We start from the raw sequence: 13737 nt of genomic DNA, 5'->3' as shown, positions 1-13737 counted from the left end.
GTAGTTTTTTTTATGTCACGGAAAATAATTGTACATTAGGAAATACGTATTCGAACCATTAAATCATAAATAACGCTAACAAATCTGAAGAACTGCTTATGGAAACATTGCTAAAAGTCAATTTTGTGAAGAAAAAATGGCATCGCTGATTGCACTACATCATCGCTGAAACTTTTTTGGTTCTAATTGTACAGCATCCAGAGTTTCTAAAGTAACAAAGCTTCCTAGTCTTAATTTTGGTTTCATGGCCAAACTTTCAAGTCATTTTGCTATCATAATTAATCTTGCAAGTTCTGCTTATGCTCTCGCAATCACACTTTCAAGTTCTGAGTTTGTCGTGGTACCATGAGCAGCATAATATTTTTGAATTTTAAAACTGAGCATTTCTTGATCGCTTATAGAAATCCTAGTGTCTGTCTGTATGGTTATAAAGCCCGTGGCGTCTTGTTATTTAAATGGTGTTTGCTTTACGTTACGAATCCGGCTTAAATCATCCGTTTGCTTTCAGTCAGACATGCGTTTTTATGCTTGAAGGCAAACAGATCCATCAAATTCAAGTTTGACGCCCTGAATGACCTCACAGATCCCAGCACTTGGCCTTTGGCCTTAACTCTACATCCCATTCCATTCAAGTTTTACTATTGGGAAATTTGTTGACACTGGCATATCTGACATGATTAAGTTACTTGCATTACTTGGAGGTGTCATGTAGTTCAGTTATGTAAAGAGCACCTTCACTGGGCCACTGTCATTACCAAGGACACCCTTTCTCCAAAAGCACCTGCATACCAAGATAGCTTCCTTTGCCTTCATCAGGATTTCCTTACTGAGTTACGATTGCTTCCAAAATTTCATGTGTGTAAGATATATATATATATATATATATATTTATGTGTGTGTGTATTAAATATTAATCAATACAAATCTAATATTTTAACCATAATTCAGTTTTAGCCGTTCAGTGCTTTTATTACTCTATTCAATTTTCCATAGAATTCCCTGATGATGTGATTATGAATCACCGAAAACGTAGGGAAAGCAACAATAGAGGTATGAGTCCCTAACGCAATCCTGCCCTTGACTGCAATTTGTGTGTGTATACACACACACACACACACATATATATATATATATATATATATATATATATATATATATATATATATACACACACACACACATATATATATATATATATATATATATATATATATATATGAAACTTATCTTAGTGACTATAATGGGAATTACCCTCTGCGACGTCCTCTCTCTCTCTCTCTCTCTCTCTCTCTCTCTCTCTCTCTCTCTCTCTCTCTCTTTTTTTTTCTTTATTTTATGATGCAGGAGATTTTCCAAGCACTTGTCCCGAAGGAGATCGTCAAAGCGCCTCCTTGAGAATTGCAGTTAAACAAAAGTCACCGATATAAAACTGCGGCGTTCTGACGAGGCGAATGGCTTTGTCCTCGGCGTCGCGGAGAAACGTCCATATTCGCGTTGCAGTTCTCAAGGAGACGGAAAACACCGGTGAGTGACATGAAGCGGAAGTAGGATGTTAAAACTGAAGTGAAAAATATACTGAAGAAAAGTGACGAGTGAGAAAGACGAGTAAGCGTTCTCAGAAGTCACTGCGGTCTTTAATGAATGCGAACCTCCCTTGGCAGTACTTGGTATCAATGTATACTTCGTTAATGACTTAAGAATTGCGCAAGAAAAGGTCCAAGAGATAAGCACATTTGAAAAGACACAACTGATACTTTTATAGAGATGCGAACTTTTATCCGAAACGAGAAGGAGGAAAGGCAGATGAAAGCACCATTTCAAATTTCAACTTCTTGAAGGCAATGACTCTTTAAGAGAGAGAGAGAGAGAGAGAGAGAGAGAGAGAGAGAGAGAGAGAGAGAGAGAGAGAGAGTCAGGGTCCTGAATATGTAGGAAAAATCAAGGGGGAGCGGGTTGAAGAAATCGAGGGGAGAAAATGTCTCTATATTAGAGAGAGAGAGAGAGAGAGAGAGAGAGAGAGAGAGAGAGAGAGAGAGAGTGACTGGTAGATAAGTTACACAGTGAACCTATTCGGGTAGAGTATGACAGACCTTTCCTAATTTACACAATGTTAATACTAAACTTCTGAGTACCTGCTAATTTTATCTTTAAGGCTAACGATAACTACTTACTATGCAGTGCAAATTTAACGTTTTCTAAGTTGCAAGAATGTACCATATCCTTGTAGATGTTGTAGTTAGGCATCGGTTACTAAAGTTCCGATTATATTCTGACTGTTCCCTCATGCGGTTGTGACACTCAGAACACTGTTTTAGCGTCTTGGCGCACGGGGATATAATTAGATTAAGGCGAGACTTCTCATATTCTGAGGCCCCTACGTCAAGGGATCTGATATTTATGTTCTGGAGAACAGCTTACGTCTTATTAAAGTGTCCCGTTAAGTTTAATTCCATGTACGTTTTGTTGTGCAGTGTAGACCACTAAACTTTGTATTTTCTAAACTAACAGTTGTCAACTCCGAAAGTTGTAAAAAACGAGGGAGTATGAAAAAGAGGGGTTACGACCCCCTTAGATGCAGCCCCTCGAATTTCGGTTTTTACTTAAAACCTTCCTTTGGGGGGAAGGGGAGTCTATGGTAAAAATTTGGTAGCCTTAGCTTTCATAGCCTGGGCGTGCATAACGAACAAACAAACAAACAGACAACCTTTTCAGTTGAGCCTGGGACTCTGTACGTATAGACAATATCTTCCTTAAGGCATTAAGGCAACGATGAACCAGCGTCGGTTTAGCGGTTACCCCAGGCATCACCTAAGGGCGTATATCCCACTATACATTTCGCTAATGTAACTCCTTCTGTCATTCACTAATTGATAAGGGTGGAGGTTAGTCCTCCGAAATAAAGTCCTTAGCTTTAAACCAGAGTGTTTTAACGGGCCTTTCATACTTATATAATATATATATATATATATATTATATATATATATATATATATATATATATAATGTATATATATATATATATATATATATATATATATATAATTATAGATTATGCTGTGGTATATATCAAATTCCCAACATTCTCTCAACACATCATGGTACATTCTTATAATCCGTTCCAATACCCAAAACCCCGAAATATCCAGTGCAGTCTATCTCGATAACTCTGGCGTTATGATATTATGAATCAGCGCCAGAGATCGTGGCTGAGGGAAATGAATTAAATCACGATTTGGTTGATGTCGGTGGGAAGGAGAATTTAATGGGGAATGAGCATTGTGATTATGGAAATACTAATATTTCGATCATTTATGTCTCCATGAGGAACTCTCTCTCTCTCTCTCTCTCTCTCTCTCTCTCAATCTCTCTCTCTCTCTCTCTGTTTATATATATGAGTGGTATGTGTTATTTGATTATAGTGTGTAAATATATAATATATTTCTATAAATATATATATATATATATATATGTGTGGTATATATATATATATATATATATATAATATATATATTGGTGTGTGTGTAATAATGCGTGTGTATAATATATATATATACTATATATATATATATAATATATATAAATGTATATATTTAATATGTATAGTATATATATGTATGTAAATATTATATATTGTAAAATTATTGAAACTGCAAGTCACATTACCTAAAGCCATATCTAGTGATAGTATCAGGACCATCCTAATTTGTCTGTTTCCTAAATACTTCGAATATGATTCCTCCTGGAAGCCTTTAAATCCGAAGAAAATGGAAAGCGCGAATTCCCCGTCTCAAGTGGGAGTTTAGGTGGAGATGATTTTCAAGACCTAATGTGGTGAGGTCAGTCAATCATCGGGGTTCGAATCCTTCATGAGATTTATTTATTTATTAATTTTTTATTCGCGTCCTTATGGAAAAGTTCTACTGACGGTGGAAAAAAGTGTCGAATTCCTAATTATATATATATATATAGAATATAATATATATATATATATATATATATATAATATATATATATATATATATATGTGTGTAGAGAGAGAGAGAGAGAGATACTAGTATTCAGCTACAGTGTAATAAACTTTGTGTAAAAAAAAGCCCTGTAATCCATTCCATAGAGAGAGAGAGAGAGAGAGAGAGAGAGAGAGAGAGAGAGATAGAGAGAAGCATTGATATTCAATGATGCAGTGTACAAATATTCAGTAAAACCTGTAATACGTGGAGAGAGAGAGAGAGAGAGAGAGAGAGAGAGAGAGAATGAGAGAGAGAGAGAGAGAGAGATTAATCCACAGAGTTTGATATAAACCTTTATTTCTGGACCCTACAAATCCGCGACTAAATGAAGACGAATTTGTTCTCATTATGGATCGTTTTCTCTTTAATCAAGGAACTGCTCCTGTTTTTTCTTTTCTTTTTTTTTTGGGGGGGCGGGAGGGGCGAGGGGGGGTTGGGGGTAGAGGGTCTCTCCTATGAGGTAAAGAGGTAAAAAAAAAAAAAAGCTCTCGACTTTCTTGGGTAAACGTTATCTGGAAGTTCTGGCGGATAAAAATGGCCTTTTGTTCTCTTTTCGCGGTTTAATGTTTAATGGAGTCTTGTTTGGCCATGACCTAAAGTTCACTTCGAGTGTGGAGAAAATTCGTGAAAAGACCGAAGGGAGGAATACGCGCATGCGCACGCGCATCATTTGCAGGGTTGTTTGAAAAGATACAAATTGGTGATGTACACCAACGTTCTGGTGATAGAAGTTCACTCTCGCCGTGGTTCGGAAGTCACGTAAAGCCGTTGGTCCCGTTGCTGAATAACCACTGGTTCCATGCACCGTAAAAACATCATACGAACAAACAAACAATATACACCAACGTAGCGTAGGGTTGTTTGAATTGATAGAGGCTTGGAATATATGAACCTGCATTTGGTCATACACATTTACGTTGTTGTAATTAAAGGAAAATATACACAACAAAACATGCAAGAACAACATTAACTGGGTTGTTTGATAAGGCCGAAGTGATCACACACACACACACACACACACACACACACACAGAGTAATACTGCTTATTGACATCAGTGATAAGTATTTATTTTATACGTTGTTTACATGAAGTTTCTCTAGTCGATACGTTTTCAATTAACAGATAAATGGAAGACAGTTGTTCAGAATGAGATTTTATATTGGACTTGGATAAAATGACGCTAAGATATATTTTTTTTAGTCTCCTAACTACTGTTCCCATATAGCTATTTTTCATGTATTTGGACTTGTATAAAATGACTCTAAGGTATTTTTTATTTCAGTCTCCTACTAGTGTTTCCATATCGTTATTTTTCATGTATTTGGACTAGTATAGAATGACTCTAAGGTATATTTTTCTCAGTCTCCTACTAGTGTTTCCATATAGCTAGCGATTTTTCATGTACTCCGACAAGTGTTCCCATATAGCTATTTTTCAGGTATTTGTATAGTCCATTAATTGATATGTAAAAGTTGCCCCCCCCCCCCCTCTCTCTCTCTCTCTCTCTCTCTCTCTCTCTCTCTCTCTCTCTCTCTCTCTCTCTCTCTCTCTCGGTCACAGGGCATTCGTATATGATAACTTATATTGATATAGAATCGTATCCCCGTAACAAGTGAAGTGTCATCGCTTCCGCATGAATGCTTTCATGAACTGGGCATTCATTGATCGTTCCCGAAATGAAGAATGCTACAACATTGGTCCCGGGAAATTTGCATATAATTGCTTAATTAATGGCGGTTCTTTTGCATATTCATACACTATGCAGGATTTTTTTTAATGAAAGTATTTTGCCTTTGGTCTTTTATTAGCTGTTTTATTCAGGCTTAATTTAGGTTTCTGGTGGTGTTCTTCCGCGTTCAAAACATTTAAGAAAATTGTGAATTTCGGAGTTTGTATTGATCGGAGATTTTTTTGAGGGGTGGTGGTTGGGGTGGTGTTGGAGACATATGTTGACTTTACGTGTCATGCCTAATGTTCGTTTATAAAGGAAAGAGTCATGATTATAGGAAAGAGATTTATTTGTGTGTAAGAGTTTTCATTTTTTGAAAAAGAAGTTTTAGAATTGAAAAATGTTCGCATCGCGACTGATTGACTGATTTGAGTTCAATTACGCTGATTTTAGCACGTTACTGACCTTAACTGATTTGATTTCAAATTACGCAAATTTTTAGCAGAGTCAGCAGCGATTTCGGAAGAAGGACCATTACAATTTTAGTTTTCTAATGAGACCACGACAAACAAAAAGATCTTCTGTTCGATATTGCTAATATGTTTCTCATGTTCTTCTTTTGTTTCCCCTATTTTCTGGCATTCTTCTAGGCTGCCAATTGTCCGTTGCCCTTTATAAAAATAATCTTACTATTATGTTTATTTACGCATAAGCTATGCGTAAGTGCATTTGGAGTATTTTCTTATGTGTTCTTTTTAAAACGTTTATTTATTTATTTATTTATTTATTTATTTATTTACTAATTTATTAATAGTATGTTTATTTATGCATAAGCTATGTGTAAGTGCTTGTGTGAGTATTTCCTTATGTGTTCTTTTTAAAACGTTTATTTATTTATTTATCTATTTAGTTATTTATTGATTTATTTATTTCTTAATAGTACGTCATTTATGCATAAGCTATGTGTAAGTGCTTGTGTGAGTATTTCCTTGTGTTGCTTTTTTAAAAACGTTTTTACGTTTATTTATTTATTTATTTATTTATTTTCTTACTGCAGTGGTCACTTGAAGTGAACTCACTCTTTTCCCCTTGGCCCTTTCTAGATCTAATCTTAATGGTTTTCTGCAGTGGGTAAAATGTTTCCCCTCTTTCTGTCCAGTTTTTTTTTTTTATTTTTTTCACTTTTTTCGCTTAACCTTTTCACAATTCAGTAAGAAAAAATACTAACCCGCAGATTGTTTTTTTTGTCTTACGTTTCTAAGAATTTGAAGTTTATCTAGAAACTGTTTCAATTCGGCGCAGTGTTTATATCCCTGTATATATATTTTTTGTGAGATCTGATGCTTTATTTATTTATTTGTATATTTATTTATTTTTGTAAAATGTGATTCATGACTAGCATTTTACCTTTATATTATTATTATTATATTATTATTATTATTATTATTATTATTATTATTATTATTATTATTATTATTCAGAGGATGAACCCCCTACTATTTGTAGTGTTATATATCTTGTACTGACGCATATATAAATGATGTCTATTCGACCCGACCTGAACTTTTTTTTTTTTTTTTTTTTTTTTTTTTTTGGTAATACCATCCACAAATTAGTATCCTCTTGATCATCACGAATTCGACATCTCTGGAGACCCCGCCATATCCCTCCCACATCCCGACCTTTTCTTAATTTCACCCCCACCCCCGTCCCCCCCACCCCATCTTAAGACGTCACTGGATAGCCTCCGGGGGATATTGTAATGAGGTTTCGCGAAACCAATTAGTAGACAACCGCGCGTAACGCGACCCTACCTGACCTCTCAACGTGCGTGTCTCTTGGTTATCTACCTGCTGACATATCCCCACTCCCATCAACCCTTCCCCCCCCCACCCCAACCTCATCGATATTTGCACTATCTCTGTCATCTCTACGTTTTGTCCTTTGGTTGTCTCCTCCTTCCCTCTTTCGTTATCTTGTTTTTCTCGTTTCAATCCTTCCTGTTTTAACTTAGTTTCTCTCTTCTGCGTTGTACTTCCTTTCTTCCATCTACGTTCCTTCTTTTCTTTTCTTTCTGTCTCTTCCCTCTCTGCTGCTCTTACCCCTTTCTTGTCTCTCTCTTCACCCACGTTTCTTGCAGTCTCCTATCATTTGTCTCTCTCTCCATCTGCCACCTTATTAATTCTGCTTTCGTTTATGTATCTAACCATCTCACCTCTTGTATTTTTTCTTTATGTCTGCCTGCTGCCTCTTTCTCCCCTCTCTTTCTCTCTTTTTTTTGTTTTTTTTTTCCCTCTGTCTCTTCCCCTTGGGTTTTCTTTCCCCCTCCCTCCCCTCCCCTCCCCCCTCCCCCCCTCCCCCTTCCCCCTCCCTACAGGTGTTAGAGTCCTTTTCTATTCGTAGAAACTTTTCCGAAAGCTAATTATGCTTGCGTTCCCCTCCCACCCCTCCCCCCTCTCTCTCTCTCTCTCTCTCTCTCTCTCTCTCTCTCTCTCTCTCTCTCTCTCTCTCTCATCCCCGGGCTGGAATCTTGGAAATTTTATGGCACCCATGACTTAGCAGTGAATTGGATGGCACCTGGTTGTTTGTATATGTGGTGGATCGCATGGGGATAAAAAAAGGAATGAAAAAGAAAGGCCGGACAGAAGTGAAAGGCGTTAATAATCAGTATTTCGTCCAAATATATCAATCAAATCAATTAAAAACGGTAATGCTTGAATGAAGGAATAATTCAAATGATAATTCTTTGCGCGTGCGCTGTTACTTGTGTGTGTGTGTATGTGTGTGTGTGTGTGTTTGTATGGGTATCTGTATGTGTGTTTGTATGGAGTGTTTGAAGAGTCAAAAGCTTCGTCTTGTTATGAGCATATTTTCGACGTCTGCTATCATTAATCTTTTCTCATAAAATGGAAAATAATGAAAGTAAACTTGAAAGGTGCGAAGTACGTTTTTCCCTCTCTAATAATAAATCTCTTCTTTCTGTATTTTTTAATACCTTCTATTTCTTCTTTCAAATGAACAGCATATCCTTTGGAAGCTTGAATTTCAAGTCACTGGCAGCTGTGGGCTTGTTCCATATGAATGGGGTTCGTTTTAATAATAATAATAATAATAATAATAATAATAATAATAATAATAATAATAATAATAATAATAATAAAAAAGCCGCCTTCAACAGCAGTTACTTCCGTTTAATATACGTTTATAATAAAGAGATAAAATGGAATAATTTTATTTTCAATTTCGGTGACCTTACTGTAGGGTGAATTCCATCTCTCTAAATTTGTAGAAACAGCAGAAATGACAGGCATCTCCACCGTGGCCCGTGTTTCCAATACATGCTCCTGCATCTATGTACTCGCTGATTGAGTTCCATTGATTTTTTTTACCTCTTCAAGGCAGCATTTCCATAAAATGACGTCCGATGCATTTCCACTAGGAAGGTGTCACCTTTGTGATGCTAAAATTTTAAAATAATGATAAAACTTTGGCAGTCTTTAATATTATTAAAACCGTTATACGAATCAATAGTATGCCTAAAAATCATGTAAATTTACCTTTTCTTGATAAGTGTTTAAAGAGTATTACATTCCAAGGCCGTTGATTATTCTTTTTTTTATCCACGTATTCTTTGTTAGATTACAAAAATACAAATTGAAGGTTATCTATTCAAAGCATCCGTTGTTTACTTGTGTGAAGCTGACACGCTCATTTGATAGCTTTATACCCTATAATGACAATCTCCTTAATGGAATACCAGCCATTAGGCTCTGTTCAGCTGTTTTAGCGATGCACTCGTGATTTTCGTGAAATTGTCACACTTTTTCACATAACTTCATAGTGTCTTGGGTTTTCGTCACGTTCTTTCCCGAAAGATCAAATTTAACTAGAATTCGACAGCTTCTTATCGTTGGTATTTTAAGGTTTCAATCCGAAAATAGCTGTGGTTTATAATCTCAGTTTCTCAGTTAATTTTGTTTGCAGAGAGGTAAATTTTTTTTTTCAGAAGTCTCATTCCTTCATTGTTGTCTGTATCAAAACTTGTATCTAGTTTTACGTATTTTCCAATGTTTCTTCTTTCCCCTGGTTCTTTCTTTGACCCATATTTTCCCTTTTCTTTATATATTCTTTTAACCGAATATCCACTCCATATGTAAGGCTTATAAATAGAACTAGACAAAAATAACGAGGGAAAGAGAGAAAAGCGAAAGTGGAAAATGTCTTGAGGAGTAAGATACAGTAGGAATATGATAATATCATTAGAATATCCGGTTTGCAGAATTAGTACCTCAGCAAATAATGCTTTGCTGAAATATCAGGTTTCGTTTAAAAGACAAAAATGTAAAAAAATGCCAAAATTGAAAATAAAGATGTAAAAAAAAATACCAAAATGTAAAAGAAATACTAAAAATGGCGTGTTCGGTATGGTCTTGACCTGCCACCTCTGTGGCCACGACTTCTATTCTCGGGCATTCCGCTGAAGGTTAGATATGTGTATTTCGTGTGATAGAAGTTCACTCTTGACGTGGTTCGGAAGTCACGTAAAGCCGTTGGTCCCGTTGCTGAATAACCACTGGTTCCATGCAACGTAAAAACACCATACAAACAAACTAACTCCATATGAAATTATTATCGCACTTTCTTATTAATAATTTTAATGTTTATTTGGATTTCCTTATTATTGCAAACTATTTTTTTTTTTTTAAATTCATCCACATGCTGAATTCCTTTATTTGGTTATAATAATAATAACTGCATCACCCCTTGTACGCAAAATTAACCCTAACCCAACAATTTTTATTAGTCTCCCCACCCGGGGGGGGGGGGGGTCGTCGCCGTAGCTGGGAGACTCGTAATTTGGCCTCGGCGCAAATTTTTATCAAACTCCTGTCACTCTAATCTACTCTGAAAGTTTCTAAGAATTTCCATTAGTTCACCGTCGGCGCACCCTGTCAAAAGCATTTTTTGGGAGTCGGGAGAATTAGCATGGCGTTTTATGGTCTTTCCTCTCTCTGCATTTTTCTCTTTCCCGTTTTCGTTGCGCCGCCATGTTTATTCATTCCGTGTCCTGAAGTGGACGAAAAATAGTCATTGCTTTATGAGCGATCTACACCATTTGCTCGTCGTATCGCGATTATATAAGCGCCAGTCCCTGCTAATTGATTCTTGTTTTTTTTTCTCTCTCTTTTTTTACATTTTTAGTATTATTTACATTTTTGGTATTTTTTTTTAAATTTTGGTAATTTGAGTTTTACATTTTTTTTTTTTTTTTTTTACATTTTTTGGTGTTTTTTACATTTTTTGGAAAAAAAATTCTTCATTTTTGGGAGTTTCAATTCATTTTTAGTTTTTTTTTCCATTTTGCTATTTTTTTACATTTGGTATTTTTTACATTTTTAGTTTTTTTTTTTTTACATTTTTGACATTTAAAAAAATTTAGGCGTTTTTTTTTTCATTTTTGGGACTTTCATTTCATTTTTAGTATTTCTTTTACATTTTGGTATTTTTTTACATTTTTTTTTTAATTTTGGCATTTTTTTACATTTTTGTCTTTTAAACGAAACCTGATATTTCAGCAAAGTATTATTTGCCGAGGTACTAATTCTGCAAATCGGATATTCTTATTATGATATTATCATATTCCTACTGTATCTTACTCCTCAAGACATTTTCCACTTTCGTTTTTCTCTCTTTCCCTCGTTATTTTTATCTAGTTTTCTTTATAAGTCTATTCCATTATCATCTGCATCTCCCGTCGGCTGATACTGATGATGATTCTGATGCTGATTTGCCATGTGATGATGATACTGATTATCGAGATGATTCTGATGCTGATTCTCGTAATGATAACTTTGATGCCGATTCTCGAGATGATAATTCTGATGGTGATTCTCGAGATGATGATTCTGATGCCGATTCTCGAGAAGATCATTCTGATGCTGATTCTCGAGATGACTCTGATAATGATTCTCGAGATGATAATTCTCATTATGATTCTCGAGTTGAATCTGATGCTGACTCTCTAGAAGATCATTCTGATGCCGATTCTCGAGAAAATTCTGTCTTTGATTCTCGAGATGATGATTCCGATGCTGATTCTCGAGAAGATTCTGATCATGATTCTCGAGATGATGATTCTGATGCTGATTCTCGAGATGATGATGATGCTGATTCTCGAGATGATTCTTATGATAATTCTCGTGAAGAATCTGATACTGACTCCTTCGATAATAATTCTGATGGCGATTCTCGAGAAGATTCTGACATTGATTCTAGAAATGATAATTCCGATGCCGATTCTCGAGATGATTCTGATGCTGATTCTCCAGATGATTCTGAATGCTGATTCTACAGATAATAATTTTAATGCCGATTTTCTAGATGATAATTCTGACGTTGACTCTCGAGAAGATAATTCTGATGCCGATTCTCGAGCCGATTCTGATGCTGATTCTCGAGATGAATCTTCTGCTGATTCTATAGATGATAATTTTAATGCCGATTTTCTAGATGATAATTCCGACGCTGATTCTCGAGTCGATTCTGATGCTGATTCTCGAGATAATTCTGATGATTGTATTCTCGAGATAATTCTGATGCTGATTCTCGAGATGCTAATCCCGACGCTGATTCTCAAGCCGATTCTGATGCTGATTCTCGAGATGATTCTGATGCTGATTCTCGATCTGATGATGATGCTGAACCTCGAGATAATTCTAATGCTGATTCTCAAGATGATCCTGATTATGACGGTTCTGTTGCCCGTTCTCGAGATGATAATTCTGGTGCTGATTTTCGAGATGATAATTCCGATGCCGATTCTCGAGAAGATTCCGATGCTGATTCTCGAGATGATTCTGATGATGCTGATGCTGCCATCTGTGAGACGATTCCCCCTGGGGGACCGATCTGCATCTTACCCAGGTATCCCATTGTCGGGGAATCGTCTTGAGGACCAGATCTAATTGACGAAAATGACGTTAGGGTTCGAAATGAGGAGGGAAAAATACCAAAAGATAACGAAATGCACTTGGGGAAATGAGAAGAGAGAGAGAGAGAGAGATGAGAGAGATAGAGAGAGAGAGAGAGAGAGAGAGAGAGAGAGAGAGAAGGGGGGGAATGTCTCCTGAATATGTAGGAATACTCAAGGGGGAGAAGAGAAAAATGCCTGTTTTTGAGAGAGAAAGAGAGGAGGATTCTCCTGAATATGTAGGAATAATCAAGGGGGAGGAGGCTGAAGAAATCGGGAGGAGAAAATGCCTGTATAACGGAGAGAGAGAGAGAGTCCCTAAAATAAACTATGAGAATGAAAAGATGCATCCTGATTGTTTTTTTGCAAGGGTATATATATATATATATATATATATATATATATATATTATATATATATATATATATATATATATATATATATAACTAGGAACTTCTCAGTTTTCATACGAGAAATAAGCCGGTTCTTCGCCAGCGCCACTCGGGAAGAAAAAAATGATCTTTTTCTTTCCTGTGCCACTGAGGGAAAATATTATGAAACATTCACCAAGGAATTTATGACAAGAGACGGCCTTAATAGCTGCAAGGAAAGTTGATGATGCAGTTGTGTTCCTTGCTCGCCTGCCTGCCTGACTGCCTACATTCTTTCTCTCTCTCTCTCTCTCTCTCTCTCTCTCTCTCTCTCTCTCTCTCTCTCTCTCTCTCTCTTATCATAAGCAGATATTTTCTTCCCTCGATTTCTACAACTCCTTACATTCTGCTTCATATTCAGGAATCAGATGTTCTCTCTCTCTCTCTCTCTCTCTCTCTCTCTCTCTCTCTCTCTCTCTCTCTCTCTTATCATAAGCAGATATTTTCATCCCTCGATTTCTACAACTCCTCCTTACATTCTGTTTCATATTCAGGAATCAGATGTTCTCTCTCTCTCTCTCTCTCTCTCTCTCTCTCTCTCTCTCTCTCTCTCTCTCTCATTTTAATGTTCAGGCCTATCTCTTCCATCGAAATAACTTTTAATTATACCAAAACTTAACAGGCTATTATGCTCTACACAGAAATAACAGTAAAAC

General features: G+C 36.2%; 1 protein-coding gene across 1 annotated transcript in view; it reads left to right on the top strand.

Annotated features, from left to right (window-relative positions):
- Positions 1-12632, top strand: part of LOC135198869 (clumping factor A-like) — a 41050-nt gene extending 28418 nt beyond the window's left edge. Inside the window, exons 3-5 of the mRNA XM_064226841.1 lie at positions 11408-12021; positions 12062-12256; positions 12292-12632. Of these exons, the coding sequence (XP_064082911.1) occupies positions 11408-12021; positions 12062-12256; positions 12292-12632 (1150 nt within the window). The remainder of the gene's footprint in view (positions 1-11407; positions 12022-12061; positions 12257-12291) is intronic.
- The last annotated feature ends 1105 nt before the right edge of the window (positions 12633-13737 follow it).

The sequence above is a fragment of the Macrobrachium nipponense genome, chromosome 22 (genome assembly GCF_015104395.2).
Source record: "Macrobrachium nipponense isolate FS-2020 chromosome 22, ASM1510439v2, whole genome shotgun sequence".
NCBI classification, from domain to species: Eukaryota; Metazoa; Arthropoda; class Malacostraca; order Decapoda; family Palaemonidae; genus Macrobrachium; species Macrobrachium nipponense.
This window is presented reverse-complemented; position numbering and strand designations above follow the sequence as displayed.